This window comes from Lampetra fluviatilis, chromosome 52, assembly GCF_964198595.1.
Source record: "Lampetra fluviatilis chromosome 52, kcLamFluv1.1, whole genome shotgun sequence".
NCBI classification, from domain to species: domain Eukaryota; kingdom Metazoa; phylum Chordata; class Hyperoartia; order Petromyzontiformes; family Petromyzontidae; genus Lampetra; species Lampetra fluviatilis.
The window spans coordinates 3,631,061-3,655,912 of NC_136326.1; the positions used below are offsets into that span (position 1 = coordinate 3,631,061).

General features: G+C 52.2%; 1 protein-coding gene across 2 annotated transcripts; it reads left to right on the forward strand.

Moving 5' to 3' along the window:
• Window positions 1-426: 426 nt before the first annotated feature.
• On the forward strand, window positions 427-24,337 carry LOC144949099 (choline/ethanolamine transporter flvcr2a-like). Of its 2 annotated transcripts, XM_078878938.1 has the most exons (10): window positions 427-1,870; window positions 9,144-9,285; window positions 11,288-11,428; window positions 14,218-14,285; window positions 16,373-16,476; window positions 17,460-17,570; window positions 19,099-19,204; window positions 20,783-20,894; window positions 21,399-21,457; window positions 23,876-24,337. In XM_078878938.1, exons 1-10 carry the CDS (start codon window positions 1,280-1,282, stop codon window positions 23,948-23,950), a joined length of 1,509 nt encoding a protein of 502 aa, XP_078735064.1. In that variant the 5' UTR covers window positions 427-1,279; the 3' UTR covers window positions 23,951-24,337. The 2 variants fall into 2 exon arrangements, with proteins under 2 accessions (XP_078735064.1, XP_078735065.1); XM_078878939.1 differs by lacking the exons at window positions 19,099-19,204; window positions 20,783-20,894; window positions 21,399-21,457; window positions 23,876-24,337 and adding an exon at window positions 18,785-18,913.
• Window positions 24,338-24,852: the final 515 nt, after the last annotated feature.

Genomic DNA, 24,852 nt, shown 5'->3' on the forward strand with positions numbered 1-24,852 from the left:
GAGGGGTCCCTTTAAAACGAAAACGGAGCCGAACGGTGGAACTGCTTCGTCCACTCGATGCGCACTTTGATGTGCCCCCCCCCCTCTTCGTTAATGCGGTAAACGTTACGCGAGCGAAGAAGACAACGTTGGAAATTGCCCCCCCCCCGACCCCGAGTAGATATTTAACCAGATCAGTCTTGGACCCTGTTTGTGTCTTCGGTTTGAGGTCGTTCGCAGTCGTGTGTGGAGCGCGCGCGTGTGCGATGGTTTGCGGGGAGCGGTGGTGTAGCGGTTAGCTGTTGGGGAGACAAAGGCGGTCGGGCGTGGCGCTGGCCACCCACCCCCTCGTGTGCCGTGCCGGCCTTCATAGGTGCTCGCTAACAGCACTTGCCCCTACAGTCTGTGAAGGCTATACGGGGGGGGGGGGGGGGTGGGCACTTTTTGTGTGATGGTCTAATGAAAAGTCGCGTTTGTGTGTGTTGTGTGTGTATATACTGCAAGTGGTTATTTAACATTTTAAGAACCCATGTGCGCGTCGGACTGTACTTCATGCTTAGTCGGCATTGTTAATTGATAGGGGCGTCTCTGTCCCTCGCTTGCCCGCGTGGAGCGGTGGCGCAGCTGTTAGCGCGCTACGCTACGAACCCGGCGACTCGAGTTGCGTTCCCTCTCACAACCAGCGACAGCGATCATCTAAAACCGTTCCTGGGCGACTCTGTCTCCAAAGAGTACCTGGTGCGGTGTGTAAACATCGCCACTAGGGAGACAAAGGCGGCCGGGCGTGATGCTGTGGCCAATTGCCCCTTTGACGCACCGTGCCCGACCTTCCATAGGCGCTGCTCGTTAACGGAACTTGTCCCGAAACGTTATTTAAAGGCCGGTAGGTGTGAATGTTTGTCTTTGACGTCATGTAAGCCATGCGTAAGTCGCCTGGAGCAGCAGTCGTGCGCGCGTGTTAAGTAACGTTTCTTGCGCAAGTACTCCCTGCAACTCGTAAGACTTTCTTATCAGTCCGTGTTTTATTGGGAAAAAAATGTACATCTCGTAAATAATTAAACATTTATAGTTGTACTATTAGACCTGCCAAGTATTTAACCATATATATAAACACACACACACACGCAGCGGTCAAGTTGTAGCCAGGCCATGTGGACATTCACGTGACTGGCAGGAACAGAAATCTCGCGGGTTACAAATCACGCAATTTTTTTTACTTGCGCAATTATTGCCTTTTCGCCGGAACGTTTAAGAACATTTAAGAAGACACCTCCCAAAGGTGGCCTAGAGCTTCTTGGCAATGACCACGAACGAGGCCACTCGCGAGCTGGGCCAAGAGTTCACCGACGATGCCAGCAGCCACGAGACATCGGAGAGAGACACTCACTTGCCCGGACCGGTCGCGGACGAGATCACCCCGGCCGGGCCCACGGATGTCCAGCTAGAGACGGGACTCTCGCCACGTCGATGGATCCTGGTCCTGCTCTTCAGCAGCTACTCGCTGGCCAACGCCTTCCAGTGGATTGAGTACGGCACCCTCAATCACGTCTTCTCCAGCTACTACGACGTCTCCACGGGCTCCATCGACTGGTTGTCCATGGTCTACATGGTGGTGTACATTCCGCTCATTTTCCCCGTCACGTGGCTACTCGACAGCAAGGGTCTGAGGGTCATCGCCATCGTCGGATCGGCGCTCAACGCGTGCGGCTCGTGGCTGAAGCTGGCCAGCGTGAGGCCCGACCACCTGGGGTTTGGCATCACCATGATGGCCCAGTCCATCTGCGGGGTGGCACAGGTGTTCATCCTGGGCATGCCGTCACGACTCGCCTCCGTGTGGTTTGGCCCCAAGGAGGTCTCCACCGCCTGTTCCATCGGTGTCTTCGGCAACCAGGTGAGGCGGCTACGTCCTGGCAGCGGGTACCCACTCGCGCAGTCAGTCAGTCATCCATCCAGTCACTCGCGCAGTCAGTCACCCACTCGGCCACTCACTCAGAAATTCACCCACCCAGTCATCCATCCAGTCACTCGCGCAGTCAGTCACCCACTCGGCCACTCACTCCGAAATTTACCCACCCAGTCATCCACCCAGTCACTCGCGCAGTCAGTCACCCACTCGGCCACTCACTCAGAAATTCACCCACCCAGTCATCCATCCAGTCACTCGCGCAGTCAGTCACCCACTCGGCCACTCAGAAATTCACCCGCCCAGTCATCCACCCAGTCACTCGCGCAGTCAGTCACCCACTCGGCCACTCACTCAGAAATTCACCCACCCAGTCATCCATCCAGTCACTCGCGCAGTCAGTCACCCACTCGGCCACTCACTCAGAAATTCACCCACCCAGTCATCCATCCAGTCACTCGCGCAGTCAGTCACCCACTCGGCCACTCACTCAGAAATTCACCCGCCCAGTCATCCACCCAGTCACTCGCGCAGTCAGTCACCCACTCGGCCACTCACTCAGAAATTCACCCACCCAGTCATCCATCCAGTCACTCGCGCAGTCAGTCACCCACTCGGCCACTCACTCAGAAATTCACCCACCCAGTCATCCATCGAGTCACTCGTCCAGTCGGAACCCGCACCCAGTTGCTCACCCACTCAGCCACACATTCATTCACTTACACACCCACCCACCCACGTGTGAACGTTGCGCTAACGTTCGGCCAACCATGTGCCGACGGTGGCATGTTTATTGCGGAGGCAACCATTCATCCAGCAGTGGATACAGTCTAAATGTTGGTGCAAGGTTTGCTCTATTAACTCGGCGTGGCGAGAGCGAGGACGAGATTAATCACCTGGTTACTCATTAAGTTAATCGTTTTAACGTTTTGCCTTTTGTGATTTGGACGACTCGAGTCAACTCTTGCAAGTTGGACTTATAACCCAAAGATAAAGATCCCCCGCATAGCCTGAATAGAATGTCGGGGCAAGTGCTGTTAGCGAGCACCTTATGAAGGCCGGCACGGCACACGAGGTGATGGGTGGCCAACACGACGCCCGGCCGCCTTTGTCTCCCCCAGTGGTAATGTTCACTGCACAGCGCACCAGAGTCGACGTAGGGGGAGACCCAGGAACCGGTTCAGAGATAATCGTCACCGGTGTTGGCCGTGGGCTGGGATCGAACTCGGGTCGCCGGGTTTGTAGCGCAGCGCGCGAAACGCTCCACCACCACTCCCCCACTCACCACCACTCCCCCACTCACCACCACTCCCCCACTCACCACCACTCCCCCACTCACCCCCACTCACCACCACTCCCCCACTCACCACCACTCCCCCACTCACCACCACTCCCCCACTCACCACCGCTCCCCCACTCCCCACCACTCCCCCACTCACCACCACTCCCCCCACTCACCACTACTCTCCCACTCACCACCACTCTCCCACTCACCCACTCACCACCACTCCCCCACTCACCACCACTCCCCCCACTCACCCCCACTCACCACCACTCCCCCACTCACCACCACTCCCCCACTCACCACCACTCACCACCACTCACCCCCACTCACCACCGCTCCCCCACTCCCCACCACTCCCCCACTCACCACCACTCCCCCACTCACCACCACTCCCCCCACTCACCACCACTCCCCCCACTCACCACCACTCCCCCCACTCACCCCCACTCACCACCACTCCCCCACTCACCACCACTCCCCCACTCACCACCACTCACCACCACTCACCCCCACTCACCACCGCTCCCCCACTCCCCACCACTCCCCCACTCACCACCACTCCCCCACTCACCACCACTCCCCCCACTCACCACCACTCCCCCACTCACCACCACTCCCCCCACTCACCACCACTCCCCCACTCACCACCGCTCCCCCACTCCCCACCACTCCCCCACTCACCACCACTCCCCCCACTCACCACTACTCTCCCACTCACCACCACTCTCCCACTCACCCACTCACCACCACTCCCCCACTCACCACCACTCCCCCCACTCACCACCACTACCCCACTCACCACCACTCCCCCACTCACCACCACTCCCCCACTCACCACCACTCCCCCCACTCACCCCCACTCACCACCACTCCCCCACTCACCACCACTCCCCCACTCACCACCACTCACCACCACTCACCCCCACTCACCACCGCTCCCCCACTCCCCACCACTCCCCCACTCACCACCACTCCCCACTCACCACCACTCCCCCCACTCACCCCCACTCACCACCACTCCCCCACTCATCACCACTCCCCCACTCACCACCACTCACCAGCACTCTCCCCCACTCACCACCACTTCCCCACTCACCACCACTCCTCCACTCACCACCGCTCCCCCCACTCACCACCACTCCTCCACTCACCACCACTCCCCCCACTCACCACCACGCCCCCACTCACCACCACCCCACCACTCACCACCCCACCCCCCATCCATCTCTCGAGTGTTCTATTTTATCTCTCTCGCCCTATTAAACTAATCAACTTTCAAACCTCAAAGTTTGTTCGCATTGACGGTATCTGCCCCCTCCCCCCCCCCTCGTTCAACAAAGTTTGCTGAAGAGTTTGCTCGGCGAGCCTACAAGTTGATCGTTAACGCGGAGCGGGGGGGGGGGGCAATCCCCCCTAACGTGGCCGTACAGATAATTACTTAATACAACGCACGTGTCATTTGCGTTCTCTAAAATAATATCGGTCGCGTTTGGTTTACGCGACAAACCTTACCGGGTTTGGCCGTGTCGGGTGGCGGCGAGTTTAACGACACATTTTATTGTTCCCCCATCGACCAAAAATAAAAAATTACGGGAAAAAAAATCTGTATTAGGGATCTCTAAAACGATGTTTATGTCGTGTTGAGTGAGCCTTTTTTAAAGTTCCGTTTCACGCGGGGACTTTGTTAAAAGCGACGTCCGTTCCCTGGCACCTCCCTTCGCAAAAAAAAACGTCCTTTGGGAATAAAAAAAACAACAACACGCAGACAACGTACACTTGCGTGTACGGTGCCCTATGTGTGTGGCACTTCTTTCACACCGTACGTAGCCAACCGTGCGAATCGCGGGATGGGACGGTGGTGGAAATAACCCGCCGTGGAATGACAAAGACAAAGATTCCCCACCCCCCGTACAGGCTCAACAGACTGCCGGGGCAAGTGCCGTTAGCGAGCAGCGGATTCGCCCATGAAGGGCAGTGCAGGAGCGGGTGGGGGGGGTTGATGTGGCTACAGCAGCCCCGCGCCCGGCCACCTTTGTCTCCCCAGTGCCCATGGTTACACGTCGCACCGAGGTTACTCATTTATGGTTGAGATGACCGAGGTGAGACACCTCCGATTAGCACGGTTGACTACGTACGGTGCGAAAAAAGTTCAACATACGTGTACAACCACCACACCGTGGATAACCACAACAGCTAATCCCCCGTATAGCCTTAACATACGGTAGGGGCAAGTGCTGTTAGCGAGCACCTATGAAGGCCGGCACGGCACACGAGGGGGTGGGTGGCCAGCACCACGCCCAGCCGCCTTTATCTCCCCAGTGGCGATGTTTACACATCACGCCAGGCACTGATTTGAGGCCGAAATCACCGACCCCCACTGACCTGCCCGGTGAACTATGGTCAAACAACCCACGTGCACGCGTTGTGATTGACACAAAGACTCGACAATGACGACTGAGTTCATATTATTTGAGTCTTTCGATAAAGTCACGTAGATGGCTCAAAGAAAACACTTTACCGAAAGACCCCAAGAATAGAAACTCCGTTTTCATTGTCGACTGCAGGAATTCATCTTCTTTGGGTCTGGCCACGCGCCCTTCCACGCCCCCTTTCAGATCCTTCCCGAAGACTCTGACCCCTACATCACGTGTCCCTCTCACCCCTTCTGGACCCCCCTTGCCACCTCAAGTTCAAGTTCATTTATTAGGTACTGTATAGCCTTGTGAGCCATTCGGCTCTTGAATCGGGTGCAACCGCAACAAACAAAAAAATGAACAAAAAACATCTTAAAGTGAATATGTGACTAAGTGCAAACAGAAAATCCAAGAAAAGACAGCAAATTATTGCAGAAAAAACACGCGTGGTCACGTGCCCTCTGGGGTTCACTCAGAGGACCACGTCCTCGCCCGAGCTCTCTCCCATCGTCACCAGGGCTATGCCCCCTAGAGAGACTTTCCATGCCATATTCTTAGTTTTTCGGTAAAGTCACGTAGGTAAAAAATGAAATTAAAATTAATAAAAATAAAATAATACAAATCACGACGTTTCGGAGGCAACACAAGTCTCCGTCATCAGGTGGGACCGTCACAGCCAGATTTGCTGTATCAAGTGACTTGTGTTGCCTCCGAAACGTCGTGATTTTTATAATTTTATTTTACTGTATCAAGTGATACAGCAAATCTGGCTGTGTCGGTCCCACCTGATGACGGAGACTTGTGTTGCCTCCGAAACGTCGTGATTTTTATTATTTTATTTTTATTAATTTTAATCCTTGCAGTCACGAAAGCTTCAAATCTAGAATTTCCATGCCATACTCACTCTGGCGTCAGAGAGAGAGACTTAAGACACGCAGTGCCACTCCTCTCTCGATTCTGTCGCTACACTTCCGCGACTCCATATACATCCCTACATAATGAACGAAACAGGAGGATTTCTCCACAAATCTGGCTGTCGCCTGATGAAGCGAGTTGTAATTACTGGCGAAACGTCGTACTCACATTGTAAATGTTGTGGCTTGTCTCTCCAACACACCGGTTAGTGATGTGGTAGTGACGAATTGGCCACGTTCTGTTTACGTGACAACCCTTACTAGTTGGCTGTGTCGGGTGGTGGCGGGTTTAACGACACATTTAAATATTTACGCGATCTAACCCAAAAAACTGTTATGGACTAACTACCTCGCCTGGTGCACAGGAGATCGTGTGTTTGATCGCGACTCTGAAGTCTGCTGCTGTATATTTGGAGTTTGCGTGTCTCTTTTTCCCCGCAGTCGCGCGGATTTTTCTTCGGGTCCTTCTTGTTTTCCCCTCGACATTTAGAATAAGCAGCACGCGTTTAGGGCGTTCAGCAGCTTGACGTTTCCACGTGATAAGCCACGTCATTGTGTTATCATTACGTGTGGCCAGGTCGCTTCTAAAAAAAAAGCTATACAGCTCGGTGAGCCTTACCTGCTAACATACAGAACAGTTGTAATAGTACAAATTAACGGATTCATTATTCGTGCTCGTATGATGGCTAGTCTTTACCGAAAGAACCAAGAAGATGAATCCCTGCAGTCACGAAAGCTTTAAATGGAAATTTAAAGATGCGCTAGTTACAGTTATGAGTTTGGCCCGATCGTTTGGCTCGATCGTACGATCAGCTGATGCGGATTTTGTCACGCGATTTGACTGGGGCTAAGAGGAAGCCAGAGGATTTCCTGCCCAGGGGAAAACCACAGAGGGAACAACCACCACTCGTCTAACGTTATGACGATGCCTTGTTGGGATTTTACTTCAGTTGCAATATAAGTTTTTTACGCAGTCCTGGGTTAGCACTAAACAGACAGGCTACACCTACCACGTCGAAGGGGGTGAAAGGTCATGGTACCATTGTCCACTGTGTCGCGGGAACTTCATTGTAGCTGGCGTTGACCCCTCAGAGAAGCACTGTGGGCCTCTGGCAGGAGACGTGGATGGAGGAGGCAATGCCACGTGGTGGATAGTAGTGACCGAGGAACGTATGGGATTCAACTCCGTGGAGACGGAGCGATGGAATCGGCTGGCGTGCGGGTGCTGGCTGAATTGTTTTGCGTGGCAGGATCACACCCCCCCCCCCCCACCGAGAGATGGTTTGATGGCCTGCTCTAGCAGTGGATAGATGGTGGCTGCTGCTGCTGCTGCTGATGATGATGATGATTGTCCTTCCATCCCCGATCGATTGTATCCCAAATGTTGCTGTTGGCGTCGAGTCCACGGTACGAAGATCCCTTTCTAACCTGTCACGTGGCAGCGATTTGCGAGCCCTTTGCATGTTAGAGAGCGCCCCAGGGAGGCGGATATCTTAACCTCGAAGGAATTTATATTAGCGCCTTATCCAGGGCGCTTTAAAAAGAATTAACTACGGTGCAGCGTGTGGATGTAATGGCGGAGATGCGATGGGATGAAGCAATGGGGGCGAATCTGTGACGCGTGAATTCGGTGAAAAGCGAAATTGATGACGGTAAATGATGATGAATGGAATGGATTGAATGAAGGGGGTTGATGAGTGAGATATGAGATGAAGTGGTGGTGAGGTGAGCCAGGGAACAATAAGTGGGCTGCTGCCCTTCACGTGACCTCTGGCCTCAGGTCACTTCACGTGACCTCTGGCTTCAGGTCACTTCACGTGACCTCTGGCCTCAAGTCACTTCACGTGACCTCTGGCCTCAGGTCCCTTCACGTGACCTCTGGCCTCAGGTCCCTTCACGTGACCTCTGGCCTCAGGTCACTTCACGTGACCTCTGGCCTCAAGTCACTTCACGTGACCTCTGGCTTCAGGTCACTTCACGTGACCTCTGGCCTCAGGTCACTTCACGTGACCTCTGGCTTCAGGTCACTTCACGTGACCTCTGGCCTCAGGTCACTTCACGTGACCTCCGGCCTCAGGTCACTTCACGTGACCTCTGGCCTCAGGTTCAAGGGGTGCCTCAGGAAGGGCATAAAATTGGCAGGGGGGGGGGTCGCTTATGAACGAGGTGGGAGGATGAGGGGGGAAGAGGAGGAGGGAGAGGAGAGGAGGAGGGGGGAAGAGGTGGGGGGGGGGGGGAGGAGGAGGGGGTAAGGGGAGGAGGGGGTAAGGGGAGAAGGGGGGGAGGAGGAGGAGGGGGGAAGGAGGAGGTAAGGAGAGGAGGGGGGGAGGAGGAGGAGGGGGTAAGGGGAGGAGGGGAGGAGGAGGGGGAGGAGGAGGAGGAGGGGGTAAGGGGAGGAGGGGGGGGGAAGGAGGAAGAGGGGGGAAGGAGGAGGAGGAGGGGGTAAGGGGAGGAGGGGGGGAGGAGGAGGAGGGAGGAGGAGGAGGAGGGGGGGGAGGAGGAGGTATGGGGAGGAGGAGGAGGAGGGGGAGGAGGAGGAGGGGACCGTCATCAACTGACTGGACCAAATCTGCTCGAATGGCTGACTAATTGAACGCCTTTTCTGACCGATGTCGTTTTTATCTCCCAACCCCCCCATCATCTCCCAGCTGGGAGTGGCACTGGGCTTCGTGGTGCCTCCTCTGCTGGTGCCCAGCACGGGGGACACGGAGGCGCTGGGGAAGGGCATCTCCATCCTCTTCTACGGCACCGCCGCCATCTCCACCGCACTCTTCCTGCTCGTCCTCGTCGGTGAGACATCGTCATCTCTTGTCGTCGTCGTCGTCATCTTCATCATCGTCGTCATCTTCATCATCGTGCTTCATATACCCTCGGGATTTACCAGGGCGGACGCCGGGCGTGAACTGCGGTGGAGACTTTGATTTAAAGCTTTCGTGACTGCAGGGATTCATCTTCTTGATTCTTTCGGTAAAGTCACGTAGAAGGGAAGTAATAAAATAATAAAAAATGCTCCAAGCTCGTGTGCTGTTTCATTCAGACTCTGTCGCCTCGACGGACCTGGTTTTCACCTGAGGACGGCTGCTAGCGTTGTGGCCGAAACGTCGTGAGAATAATTTTATTATGTTTTATTTTTATTATTTTATTACTTCCCTTCTACGTGACTTTACCGAAAGAACCAAGAAGATGCGGTGGAGACGTTTACTACCTCGCCTGGTATACAGGAGGTCGTGGGTTCGATCCCGACCCTGACGCCTGCTGCTGTATATTTGGAGTTTGCGTGTTTCTCTCTTTCATCATCATCACGGTGGCTAGGAGATGTTAACTACCTCACCTGGTATACAGAAGGTCGTGGGTTCGATCCTGACACCGACGCCTGCTGTATATTTGGAGTTTGCGTGTCTCTCTCTTTCATCATCATCACGGTGGCTAGGAGATGTTAACTACCTCACCTGGTATACAGAAGGTCGTGGGTTCGATCCTGACACCGTCGCCTGCTGTTCTATATTTGGAGTTTGCGTGTCTCTCTCTTTCATCATCATCATCACGGTGGCTAGGAGATGTTGACTACCTCGCCTGGTATACAGGAGGTCGTGGGTTCGATCCTGACACCGACGCCTGCTGTATATTTGGAGTTTGCGTGTCTCTCTTTTTCATCATCATCACGGTGGCTAGGAGATGTTAACTACCTCACCTGGTATACAGGAGGTCGTGGGTTCGATCCTGACCCCGACGCCTGTTCTATATTTGGAGTTTGCGTGTCTCTCTCTTTCATCATCATCACGGTGGCTAGTAGATGTTAACTACCTCACCTGGTATACAGAAGGTCGTGGGTTCGATCCTGACACCGTCGCCTGCTGCTGTATATTTGGAGTTTGCGTGTCTCTCTCTCCGTGGTGGCGTGGATTTTTCTCCGGGTCCTCCGTGTTTTCCCGTCACATATAGAATCAACATCACACAGTATTTGGCTGCTATACATTTCCACGTGAATAAGCCACTGAGTCGAGCAATAATGAGCATGGTTGGCTACTTATGATGCAAACGAAGTTCAACATACATACATGCAACATACATACAACATACATACAACATACATTGTCAGGATGTGGATTTACAGTGTGAGGGGAAAGTGGTGTCCCTCGCTTTACACGGCAGTAGTAGTAGATTATGTAGTAGTAGATGTAGTAGTAGACACCCGTTGTATGAATTCTCCACAAAATGCTACTCGTTTTATTGACCCCGGAGGGATAAAGGGCTGAGTCGTTCTCCAACCATGATTTGAAATCCTAGAATACACAACAGGCCGCATTAACTTAACAGCAGGCGTCAGGGTCGAGATTGAGCCCACGACCTCCTGCATACCAGGCGAGGTAGTTAACATCTCAACATCGAATCCACGACCTCCTGCAAACCAGGCAAGGTAGTTAACATCTCAACATCGAACCCACGGAACTCCTGCATAAAAGGCGAGGTAGTTAACATCTCAACATCGAACCCACGACCTCCTGCATACCAGGCGAGGTAGTGAACGTCTCAACATCGAACCCACGACCTCCTGCATACCAGGCGAGGTAGTTAACATCTCAACATCGAACCCACGACCTCCTGCAAACCAGGCGAGGTAGTTAACATCTCTCCACAGCTGGCACCCCTTACCGAGACAAGGCCAATTGCTTATTCCGTCCGTTCGATCTCGCTTGCGTTTCGTTTTTTTTGTCGTCGACGGAACGACGACACCACCAAACTCTCGCGTACGCAACTACCGCTTGCCCCCCCCCCCCCCCCCCCCCCGCAGTGTTCCGCGAAGAGCCGGCGCTGCCCCCCAGCAACTCGCAAGCGACGCGGCGCGACTGCGAGGGCGAGGGCACCCCCTTCCACCACTCCATCGTGCGCCTCCTCAAGGACCGTCCCTTCGTCCTGCTCGTCGTCACCTACGGTACCTCCCGCCGAGACGGATCGTTCGCGCCGCCCGCTGTCGATCGTCCTCCGAGAGAGGCGCTTTGGGCGGGCTCCCGTTGCGATGGGTCAGAATGGCTGTCGCACACTGGATGTTGATGATCTAGAACGGGGGGGCGGGGGGGGGTTTGAGACGCGTGGCGGCTCCTTCAGCGACTGCTTCTTGACCGCTCGTTATTCGCGACTCGCCGTCTCGTATTCACCGCAGGGCATTGGGGCTTTCGATTTAAAGCTTTCGTGACTGCAGGGATTCATCTTCTTGGTTCTTTCGGTAAAGTCACGTAGAAGGGAAATAATAAAATATTAAAAATAAATTTTATTATATTATTCTATTCTTTTATTATGAAATTTTTATTTTATTTTATTATTTCCCTTCTACGTGACTTTACCGAAAGAACCAAGAAGATGCATTGGGGCTCTTGAAATATTGAGTTGTTTCTTTTTTTTACTTTACCGAATTCGAACTAAAATGCCTCCTCTCGTTATGTTGGTTGCTGAACCCCTGACCTACAAGCTTCCGGTTCAATTGCCCCCCCACCCCACCCCACCACCTCACCCCTTTGAGACTATGAAAATTTATATTTTATGAATACCTACCGGAGAATATATATTGGAGTTCCTTAAAAAAAATTAAGGTTAGAATCAACGAGTACTCCGTTTTTCTCCCACGTGGATTGTTGCTCATTAATGGAGTTGGCCAAACATCCCAATATAGGGCCCCAGAGCTTGGGCAATTGTTGGGTAGCCGCCGGTTGCGGCTGCCTTTTGCCCTCGTCTGTAGTTCCCGTGCCTCTGAGTCTAACGAGATCTGTGCACGTTATATATCAATTCTACCGCTGAGCTTTTTCTTTCTGCGTGCGCATTGCGGGCACCCATCCGAGAGCTTTCCTTGGCACTCAACCAACCCTTCATCGTTTTCAAGGTCTCGGTGAGTTGCAATAGTGTTCTGGGTTGTGTTGCGTGTCACAGGCCCGGGCGTTTATCAGCATTGGCGGCGGTGCGTGAATTGAAGTGCATGTTTAAGAGGGAATGCAGGCTCAAGGGCCTGATGGCAATGCCTCAGCCTGTTGGCAGGGCAGCGTGAAACTTCGCTGCGAAACTACTCGCAGGCCTTTGGACCTCACCGTGATGGTTCTTAATTACGAGTCGTTCGGCGCGGGGAACACGTCGGGTTCTTCTGCTGTGATCGCAAAGCTAATGGTGAATCAGACCATCATGGGGACCTCCTTTGTAAGTACCAAAATATGAGAATAGGTTTTAAAGGGGAAAACCTATTCTCATATTTTGGCAAAGGAGGTCCCATTATGTAGCTGCTCACCCCGAGCTCTCATTACTCTGGTAGTGCACTGTCTTTGTGCTGTACAACTTTTGGCGTCCTCTGGTCTAAAACCGTTTGAGACGAGGCTCAAAAGAAAGCTCTCTGGTGTGGACCAATCAGTTTCAAAGACAATGCATATATTATCAGAGTTTTTTGTTTGCATTCTGACCACATGTATTGTGGTTAATGCGGACATGATTCCTTGAAAAAGGTTTCAGTTTGGTGTTTTAACATCTTAGCACCTTCGATTTAAAGCTTTCGTGACTGCAGGGATTCATCTTCTTGGTTCTTTCGGTAAAGTCACGTAGAAGGGAGATAATAAAAAATATATAATTTTATTATGTTTTATTTTTATTATTTTATTATCTCCCTTCTACGTGACTTTACCGAAAGAACCAAGAAGATCTTAACACCTGTTTTGTTGCCAAAAAAAGGGGAAAACCTATTCTCGTGAATCAGACCGTCGGATTACAAATCCGCGCTACGTGTTACGTTTGCGCGTCACGTTAATCGCCCTTCGGTCCACCCGACTGAAGACAGCGAAGACTAATGCGAACATCAACGAAGATCAGGTGTTTCGAGAATGCTGTCTCGTGCGAGGAATTGTGTATTCACGTAAAGAGATGCTTTTAAAAGGCAAAGTAAGCAAAGGTTGAACTGCTTAAGTGGACGCTGTTTGAAATCACGTGAGTACGCTCTTCCACGTGCGTGCAAACATCATCATCTGCGCGCACGCATGTGCGTGTGTGCGTGTCGTTGTATTTGGAGGGGCAATCCAGTGGTTAGCTTGGCGCTGCGCTACGAACCCGGCGACCCGAGTTCGATTCCCGCTCACGGCCAACATCAGTGGCGATTGTCTGGAAACCGGTCCTGGGCCTCCCCCCTAAGTCGACTCAGCCTCAAATGAGTACCTGGTGCAGTGGTGTGTAATAAACATCGCCACTAGGGAGACAAAGGCGGCCGGGCGTGGTGGTGGTCACCCACCCCCTCGTGTCCCGTGCCGGCCCTTCACAGACGCTCGCCAACAGCACTTGCCCCAACAGTCTGTCAAGGCTACACGGGGGATCTTTGTCCGTGTGTGGCGGTTAGCGCGGCGCTACGCTCCGAACCCCCGGCCGCCCGAGTTCGATTCCGGCTCACGGCCGCCAACACCCCAGTGGCAAGTAGCGGCGAAGCGTTGTCGCTACAACTCCGCCGGGCAGATCGCTCCCAAGTTGAGGCTGCCGCTGCTGCCGCCGCTGCTGCTGCAAGCAGACGATTTGCGCGACAGCTCGCGGACCCGCCACGTGAGCGACTCGTTCAAATGCAATCAAGTTGCTCGACTCGATCCCACGAAGTGTGAGCGCGCCCGGTCACTAACGCCTGTCTTTGTGTTCGCATGCCCCCGTGTGTCTCTGCGTGTCTCTGTGTGCGCGCGCCTCTGTTTTGCACGGATGTCTACGTGCTGCTAGGCATTAACACCGGTTGCTATTACTCAGTGTCGACACTACTCAACCAGATGGTGGTCTACCACTACCCGGTGAGCAGCGACCCACAATCGCACGGTGCTCGCCGAACTGATTCCAGCCACACGCAAGCAAGCAGACACGTGCGCGCACACGCACGCACACGCACACACGCACGCACGCACGCGCAAAGACAAAGATCCCCCCCCGTGTGGCCTGTAACAGACTGTAGGGGCAAGTGCTGTTAGCGAGCAGCACCTATGAAGGACGGCACGGCACACGAAGGGGTGGGTGGCCAGCAACCACGCCCGACCGCCTTTGTCTCCCCAGTGGCGATGTTGACACACACCGCACCAGGTACTCATTTGAGGCCCAGTACCGGTTCAGATATTCGTCAACGGTGTTGGCCGTGAGAGGGAATCGAAATCGGGATTCCGGGTTCGTAGCACACACACGCGCACACACGTGCGTGCACACGCATGCACTGCACACAAAAGATCCCCCGTGTAGCCTTAACAGACTGTAGGGGCAAGTGCTGTTAGCGAGCACCTATGAAGGCCGGAACGGTACACGAGGGGGTGGGTGGCCAGCACCACGCCCGACCGCCTTTGTCTCCCCAGTGGCGATGTTTACACACCAGGTACTCATTTCAGGCTGAGTCGACCTAGGGGAGGCCCAGGACCGGTTCAGATAATCGTCACTGGTGTTGGCCGTGAGCGGGAATCGAACCCGGGTCGCTAGGTTCGTAGCGCAGTGCGCTAACCGCTACACACACACACATATACACACACACACACATATACACACACACACATACACACACACACACATATACACACACACATATACACACACACATATACACACGCACGCACGCACATGGCCCTTCCGCTGACGGCGCGTGACGAATGAAATGAATAAGCAGTCAACAAGCCTTCCCCATTCGTCTGTGTCTATTCACGCAAAAAAATGAGATTTTTGTTTGATTTTGACACAAAAACCATCGGACCCCCCACGGGGCCCCCCCCGCGTGGCAGGGCCATAACTTCGGCAGCATTAATTGAGTACGAGCAAAACTCGGGACCGGTTGCTTGAATCGACGCCGGTGACCTGCCAGCCGTTTTTGCAAAGGGGCCCTGGGGGAGATTTGCGTTTGTCGGCTTATCCGTTCAGTTATTTGAGTTTTCCACAACGGCGCTTTTGATTAAACACATTGTGGAGAGAGAGGGGAATGAAATCGCACCACCGAGCATATTAAAAAACTGGACGTCGCGCACAGCAAAGCTGGCCTCATTAGCTTCGGCGCAGAAACGTGAAATGCCCAGCGGACGTGGAACGTTAGGGCCAACGTTGTATCAGCGTCGGGCCAACCACGGGTCAACGTTGGGTCAACGTTGGGCCAACCATGGGCCAACCACGAACTCGGTAACCCGAGTTCGATTCCCACCCATGGGCACTAACACCAGTGACGATTATCTGAACCAGTCTTGGGCCTTCCCTAGGTCGACTCAGCCTCCAACGAGTACCTGGGGTCGGTGTGTAAACACCGCTCCTGCGGCCGTCTGGAACGCTCTTCCTTCCGATATTAGGAAGCCACTGGAGCTATGCACTTTTAAATCATCTAGATGAAAAACGTATTTATTTAAAATTGCTTTTTGTGTTTAGTTTGTTGTCCCACCCCCGCACCTCTGATTAACACGGTTGGCTACGTACGGTGCGAAAGTTCAACATAGATACATTGCCACTAGGGAGACAAAGGTGGCCGGGCGTGGTGTATGGCCACAAACCCCCTCATGCACCGCTCCAGCCTTCATGGATGCTCTCTATAATAGAGGTTTGTGGGGTAGATCTCGTAAACACAAATGTGCCGTTAAGCCCGCCACCACCCGACACAGCCAATTAGTAAGGTTTGTCACGTGATCAAAACATTCCAATTGGTTAATAGTCCAGCACACCGGCGGTGTGTTGGAGAGTAAACCCACAACATTTACCGTTCGAGTTCCGTGACGTTTTCCCCGGTAATTACAACCGGCATCATCAGAGCTATTCGTCGGGGCTACTCGCTGACAGCACTTGCTCCTTGCGGTCTGTTCAGGCTCTACGGGTGGTGTGGGGAGCTGGTGAGATATTCGTCGCTTTGTCTTTGTGTGCGCGAACACAGGGCGAGGAGATACACGCCGGCCGCATCGGCCTCACCCTGGTGCTGGCCGGCATGCTGGGCTCGCTGCTGTGCGGGATTTGGCTGGACTATACCAAGACGTTCAAGTACGTGCGCTTGCTTTGGTGACTCTGTAAACTGTCGCTTGAATTTGCGACGATTTGCCTGAATGGGAAAGTTGATGTGCTTCTCGAACCGTTGCACGGTGGCTGTTTGAACTGGTGGTTGCATTCGAATTCAAATTGTTATTTTTCTGCTGTTGCTGCTGCTGCTGTTGTTGAATTTGATAAGGGGAGATGTCAAGGAAGTTGCGTTACGTCAGTGTGTTACGTCGCCGTGGTTACTGTTTGGCATCGACGTGGCAGGTTAACCGAGATTCGTCTGGTGTCGTTATTTCATAACCCACGGTGGCAATATGTTAACTACCTCGCCTGGTATACGGGAGGTCGTGGGTTCCATCCCTATCGTAACGCCTGCTGTATATTTGGAGTTTGAATTTCTCTCTCCCCGTGGTCGCGTCGATTCTTCTCCGGGTCCTCCGGGTTTTTCCTCCACATTTAGAATGAACATCACGCGTTCGCAGTATTTGGCTACTGCTATAAACTTCCACGCGGTAAGTCACTTTGCCGAGCAATCATTTGTGATAGCCAGGAGGTTACCTCTGAAAAAATAGCTAATATAGCACAGTGGGTTCTAGATTTGAAGCTTTCGTGACTGCAAGGATTCATGCTCTTAGTTCTTTCGGTAAAGTCACGTAGGTAAAAAATGAAATAAAAATTAATAAAAATAAAAGAATAAAATGCACGACGTTTCGGAGGCAACACAAGTCTCCGTCATCAGGTGGGACCGTCACAGCCAGATTTGCTGCATCAAGTGACTTGTGTTGCCTCCGAAACGTCGTGATTGTATTGTTTTATTTTTATTAATTTTAATTTCATTTTTTACCTACGTGACTTTACCGAAAGAACTAAGAGTATAGCTCAGTGGTCCTTAAGTGGTAAAATAATAAAAAAATAGTTTCGTGTTTAGTTGTAAGCTCGCCGGACGTGTTTGTTGTTGTTGTTGTTGGCCGTCGTGTCTGCGTGGACAGGCAGACAACGCTAGCCGTGTACGCGCTCTCCCTTGCGGGGATGATCATCTTCACATTCACGCTGATGCTGGGGAAACTCTGGGTCGTCTATCTCACCGCGGGGCTCCTTGGGTGAGTTCTCCACCCCTTTTACTTTTTCTTGAATAATTGAAGTTGTTTGCGTCGTTTCCCATCCAGCAGCGTTCGTCCCGATTTGCGCCACCTCGCGTCAACGTCAGCGAGACGGAGCGTTCCCCTCCGTCTTGGAGAACGGCCCGCTGAAGCGGATACAGCACAACTACCTCTGAGGGATCCCTTTAAAAAGCGACCTCTGGTCCACGTGCGCACGTCAACATCAGCGGGACGGAGCGTCCGCTCGGATCTCTCGCAGAGCGACGAGCGCAAACCTCCGTCTTGGAGAACGGCCCGCTGAAGCGGATACAGCACAACTACCTCTGAGGGATCCCTTTAAAAAGCGACCTCTGGTCCACGTGCGCACGTCAACATCAGCGGGACGGAGCGTCCGCTCGGATCTCTCGCAGAGCGACGAGCGCAAACCTCCGTCTTGGAGAACGGCCCGCTGAAGCGGATACAGCACAACTACCTCTGAGGGATCCCTTTAAAAAGCGACCTCTGGTCCACGTGCGCACGTCAACATCAGCGGGACGGAGCGTCCACTCGGATCTCTCGCAGAGCGACGAGCGCAAACCTCCGTCTTGGAGAACGGCCCGCTGAAGCGGACATCGTAGAACTGCCTCTCCACAATAGCCAAAGTGTTAAATAGAACTACCTCTGATAGATACCTTCACAGTGAACTCTGGCCCATGCATCCACATAGTAGAAGGCAGTATTCCCCCCCCCCCACACTTCGACTCTCCATATGAGAGTAATGTCCGTCGCATGTTCTCAGAGCTGGAATTGTATTTTGCCAAACTAAGTGCGGAACCAAAATTTTACATGGCGGGGAGTTTTTTTTTTTCAATCGTTGTCGTGTGCGGTCATTCGTGACCTGGCTGAGACCATCAACTCCGCACAACCTGAGGACCGAATTTAATCACAGGCAGCTTGCCTGGGCTCGAACCCAAGACGTCGGCAGCGTTACGACTGTTAAGAGACACGGAGCGGACGCACACCGTGGACAATCCAGAGGTCGCCAGTTCCATTCCATCTCCAGGTGCGGCAGTCGAAAACATTCGGCACGTCTCCTGAATTTGACCGCCAACCCCCCCCCCCCCCCCTGTCGACCCAGCAGTATAATTTGTTACGCCGCAGACTCATCGATCGACTGCGCGCATGTCTGTGTGTGTGTTTTTGTGTCTGTGTGTGTGTGTGGAGCGGTACTGTAGCGGTTATCGCGTTCTGCTACGGACCCAGGGACCCGAGTTTGATTCCCGCTCACGGCCAACACCGGTGACGATTATCTGAACTGGGTCCTGGGCCTTCCCTAGGTCGACTCAGCCTTCAACGAGTACCTGGGCCGGTGCGTAAACATCGCCACTAGGGAGACAAAGGCGGCCGGGGGTGGTGGTGACCACCCACGCCCTCGTGTGCCGTGCCGGCCTTCATAGGTGCTCGCTAAACGGCACTCGCCCCAACAGTCTCGTTGAGGCTACACGGGGGCTTATGTTTGTCATTGTGGGAATGCCCCTAATCTGTCCAGGTTTTTTATGACGGGATATCTTCCGCTGGGATTTGAGTTCGCGGCTGAGATCACCTACCCCGAGTCGGAGGGCACGTCTTCGGGCCTGCTCAACGCCTTCGCCCAGGTGCAACTCTTTCTAACGTCAACTCGGCACCTTCACTCATTTCACTCGTCACGTGCCCAGCCGGCGGGAAGGACCGTCGTGCCCGACGCTGCGCCTGACCTCTTGCGACGGTGTTCGCGTTGACCGCTCTCGGCTGCCGCCCAGTACCGGCGTCTCGAGTGATTTGTTTTGGTCCACGGATCACGCGGGGGGGGGGGGGGCACCATTCCTTTGATGGTCTCTGTCCTCGCTTCGAACATATCGACCGCCATCGGCCGTTTGCTGCAGGAGTTTGTGCATCAAGACGGGGCGACGTGTCCGCGGAACAGCCTTCGAACTAATCAGATTCAGAACACATTCCTGCAGAGGGAGCTGGTAGGAACGTTGGGTTGCTTGGTCAATGGCCAGGGTCAACGGCGGCGTGGTATATTCCGCAAATATGCCCGACTGTGAGGGTGGGCACAAGCCGGCGTGAGTAGGTTAAACGTTGAGTTTTATAAGGGCACCACGGGGTGACCAGCCCCTCCCCACCCAGCCCAACCCCCCACCCAGCCCCACCCTCCCCACCCAGCCCCTCCCCACCCTCCCCACCCAGCCCCTCCACACCCTCCCCACCCAGCCTCTACCCACCCTCCCCTCCCCACCCTCCCCACCCAGCCCCTCCCCACCAAGCCCCTCCCTCCCCACCCAGCCCTTCCCTGCACGACGGACACAATAATCCCCTGTGGGCTGGTGTAACCGGGAGGTTCCTACCAGTAATATTTATTTGTGCTGGAGGAATCCGATGAGCTATGAAGCTCTTTTTCACGGATGTCCAGTCGGGGCACGTGGTCAGAACTTTACAACAATAAACAGCACAAAAGCAGGATAGCAGTGCAAAGTACAAGAAAGGTACAAAAATCTCCCAAACACCAACAAATACATCACTAATCCACCCCCATCCTATTCTAGGTTCTTTCGGTAAAGTCACGTAGAAGGGAAGCAATAAAATAAATATATAAATATAAAACAATAAAAATTCTCACGACGTTTCGACTGCAACACAAGCAATCACACCTGATGACGATTGCTTGTGTTGCAGTCGAAACGTCGTGATAATTTTTATTGTTTTATATTTTATTATTTCCCTTCTACGTGACTTTACGAAATTACCAAGAATATGAATCCCTGCAGTCACAAAAGTTTTAAATCGAAATTCATCCCCATCCTACCAGGCACAGCTCACCGAGGTTTATTAACTTATTTTTAAAAAGTGACCTGGCCGTAAATTATAGCTCAACAAAGGTGGCTTGTCATTTGAACATTTATAGCAACAAAAATAATCGAAATAGTCTCAACGCATGTTTCTACTCAACACTATCATCAATTGCACTGCTCTACAAGGAAAAAACTAAAACAAATGCAATGTAGTCACTCGCTGTTCGCGAGCGGCACGTTCCGGAGATGCTCGTGGAGGTCAAACTTCGCGGATAAAGATGCTGGCCCTCCGAATATCGTACGCGCGACGTCCGCAGATGACGATGATGACGACGATGATGATGACGATGATGATGACGATGATGACAAATGTTAGCGGTGACCACGTGATTCCGCTCGCAGGTTTGCGGAATCGCCCTCACGTTGTCCCAGGGAAACATCGTCACGAATTTTGACCCCCGCGCCGGAAATCTGCTGCTCTGCTCCGCACTGCTGCTTGGAACCATCTTGACAGGTGAGAAATGTTCCAAGTTTATCGTTTTACAGTTCACATAGTTTTACAGTTGGTAGTTTTATCGTTTAAGTGCAGGCACGCATTGCTAACCACCTGCTTCTTGTAAAACACCCCACTGTCATTATTCATATCATTTTAGAGCTTGGATTTCTATGCATGCATGAATGTTGAACTTCTTTCACACCATACGTAGCCAACCGTGCTCATCGGTGGTGCGGGGGAAGGACAACAAACTAAACACATAACGCAGTTTTAAATAAATGAGTTCTAAATCTAGATGATTTAAAAGTGCATAGCTCCAGTGGCTTCCTAATAATAATAATGTCTCGGGCGCTCAAATGCCTCGGAGCTTGCCGTGGTGTGATGGCTGGCGCACCGCGACTTGCAAATCCAGAGGACGCCGGCTCGATTCCATCTCCTTTACACACAATATTTTAACATATTTTTTTAGCAATCGAATAATTCTTTCCATGCTCCCTTCGTCCCCTTGTCTGCATGTCGAAGCACTCATCAAGGCTGACCTGCGCAGGCTGGCGGCAAACAAGATGGGCGTGGACATGGAGGTAAAGCGATTTCACGGGCTCGCTCGTTACAACGTCGAATTGACGCGCGGGGGGTCAGGTCCCCGCTACGTGCGTGGTCGTGAGGGTTTGTTCTTCGATTTTCCGGCGAGCCGAAACGATAATCGTTGGCGCGTCACAAACGCTTGGCACGCCCGGCGATTTAATTTGTCTGGTTGGCTGCGTAGAGTGCGAAAGAAGTTCAACATACTCTACATATTCATAATCAACGTTTTTGGGTTTAGATCGCGTTATTTATAAATGTGTCGTAACCCTCCACCACCCGACACGGCCAATCAGTAAGAAAGTGTCACGTTGACAGAAGACAAATAGTTCACTGCTTTAGCCCACCGGTGTGTTGAAGCGTGAAACCACAACATTTACAATTGTTGAGTACGACGTTTCGCTGGTAATTGCATCCAGCATCATCGGGCAATTCGCCAGAATGGCGATTTTTTACCACACATTTATAAATAACGCGATCTAAAACCAAAAAACGTTGATTATGAATAATATTAATCGCGATAGCCTACGTGTTATACTCTACATACATACAAGTGGGAACTTGGGAAAACTAGTACCCATTTTTCCACTTGCATATCGTAAAAACTACTAAAAACTATTTTCAATGTTACCATATAAGGCTCACTGAGCTATACAGCTCTGTTTCAGAAGCCACCTGGCCACAAATGATGGCCCATTGAAGTGGCTTATCATGTGGAACTGTATAGCAGCCAAATACTCTTAAACAGATGTTTCTAAACGCATGTCGATTCAAAATGTAGAGGGAAACGCCTGAGAAAAACCCACGCGACCACGGGGAGAACAGGCAAACTCTAAATATACAAGTTTCAGGGTCGGGATCGAACCCACGACCTCCTGTATACCAGGCGATGCAGTTAACATCTCCTAGCCACCGCGGCGAGCTGAGCCTGCATGGGGCCAGCACGGCACGGGTGGTTTTCTACTGGCTATTTGCCACACAGGACACATGAATCCGGGCTTTGGGCGGTGCAGCGCGTGTGGATGTGTGAAATCGGGTCACCATTCATCAACCCACACCCCGGACCTGGGTGGTGAAGTATGGTCAAACAGCCCCATGTTTATTTATTTTATTTATTTATAGTTTTTTTATAAGGCAGAAGAGCTTCAGAGAAGTTAAATGTAGTTTTAAAAAAATCGCTAGTTTATCTCACGTATCATTAAAGTAAATGAGCATTTTTTGTTAAAAATTCTCAATGGGAGAATCTCGGCTAGTTCTCGAGGTGCAGCATCCCCATCCTGAGGGAACGCGGACGGCAAGAAATGCCAAAAGCTTTCGACACGTTTTGTTGGGCTGACGGAGGAGCGTGCGGTCGGACCTCAAACTCCTCGAGCAAGGGTCAAGGGTCGCAAAGCTGCGCGGTTTCATCGGTCAAATACATTGTGGCGATTGCCGAAAGGAGTGCGCGGTTGAATTAAGCCCAGTAAATTTGCAGTCGTGCAGCACGGAGCCCAATTGGAAGGCAGCGGTGTAGGTCCGGTAAAGTCGGGGAGATTGAGGGTCCCCTGACGAGAACTAGCGGTCAGTCAGCCGTCCCGCGGTGGCATTCTGCATGCCCTGGAGTACGTCCGTACGTTGAACGTATTTCACACATGGTACGTGACCGGCCGTGCGAATCGTAGGTGCGGGCGGGAAGGATCACAAACTAAACGCAAAAATCAGTTCTAAAGAAATTCGTTTTCAATCTAGATTTAAAAGTTCATAGCTCGCAGTGGCTTCCTAGTATCAGAAGAGCGTTCCAGACGGCCGCAGAAGCACACCTGAAAGCGCGCGATGCGGTGCACATCTTTGTTCGATGGCCAGCCACAAGCCACTGTGAAGTAAATCCACCTTCTTCACACCGTGGAAGACCCACTGCCATAGTCGAGACGAGGTGTTACGTGGGCATTCAGGACGTGACCAACACCACGTGGAGGCCTTCATCCAGTAATTGAACCTCATGGCGGGACCCTGGGGTCTCGAAGAAACGCAAGTAAAAATCGTAATTAGTGAATTTATTTTTGGTCGACTCCGTCCCACCGCGCGCATCAACGCTGCGACCCGCCCGGCGCGGATCGTTCTGTTGTCGTGTCGTCCAAGCGCAGCGGCGAGGATGGATGCGCAGAAGAAACAAAACTTTGAAACTTTGATTAGCGCATCGTGTAAAGCTCGTCGAGAGGAATAGATGGCCGCGTCGTTCGCCTTCAACAGACGTAAAATGACGTCGCAACGCAGTTGATGCGAGAGCCGGGGGCTTATGGGACCCCGGGGTCCCGCCATGAGGTTCAATTGAATAACTTAAGTATGAAACGATGTTCCCTGTTTTGTATTTAGGCTCTTCACTGTGTCATCTGATCTACTGTTTTCATATTAACACACACACACATGTCTTTATTCAGAAACCGCAAATAGTCATAAATGGGACTACTCCAGAAAAGAAGACATTTGAAGTTCTCCATCAGAGCGCCCTGTGATCAACAGCGAACGCCAGACGGACGTGTGGGGGTGGCTCTACGCGGAGTTTCTACAACGACGGTGCAAGCGTCATCCTGTTCGCACGTCGGCTAAAGCTCCAAATCGTGTTTCGCTATTTTTGTTCAATCCACTACCTTTGACAAAAAAACAACAAACAAACAGACAACGAATAAACACTGCCCTAATAGGGGAAAATATAAGAGGCGACATTGTTGTGGGCAATGACCCTTCCTCACAGTGTGATGTGCTGAAGAAGGTACATTACCCAAAACGTTGCCTGTTATATATATATACACAGGGACTCTCCTTACAAACGAGTTAGATTCCAGAGGTCTGTTCGCAAGTCGGCTTGTTCACAAGTCTAACTTTAGATTTGAAGCTTTCGTGACTGCAAGGATTCATATTCTTAGGTTTTTTTCCGTAAAGTCACGTAGGTAAAAAATTAAAACTAATAAAAGTAAAATAAAAATAAAATAAAAATCACGACGTTTCGGAGGCAACACAAGCTTCTACACATATTTGGAGCATTCCTGGCAGCGATTTCAGCCGCACCACCTCTACATAACAATAGGCTCAGTCAACCATTCTACACAACAAAGACTAATTTCCTGGCAGCGATTTCAGCCGCATCATCTCTACATAACAAAAAGGCTCAGTCCCTTTTACACGCACCTGTACATCATCCGCACCCAGTTAACACAACAAAGGCTCATTCCTAGCAGCGTGCTTCAGCCGCACCGAACCTCACAAAAATAATATTCAGGGCCTACCTTGGCTCCTCCCACCCTCAACCAGTATATATACAAATACGGTTTTCTTGGAATTTCTCTCACTTGATACAGCTATCGTGCTGTGACTGTTCCACCTGAAGACGGAAGCTTGTGTTGCCTCCGAAACGTCG

Coding starts and splice junctions, on each gene's coding strand:
- LOC144949099 (XM_078878938.1), top strand. CDS start 1,280: ATGACCACGAACGAGGCCACTCGCGAGCTGGGCCAAGAGTTCACCGAC. Junction 17,571..19,098: donor CTCACCGCGGGGCTCCTTGG/GTGAGTTCTCCA, acceptor TAATCTGTCCAG/GTTTTTTATGACGGGATATC. Junction 21,458..23,875: donor AGATGGGCGTGGACATGGAG/GTAAAGCGATTT, acceptor GTCTTTATTCAG/AAACCGCAAATAGTCATAAA.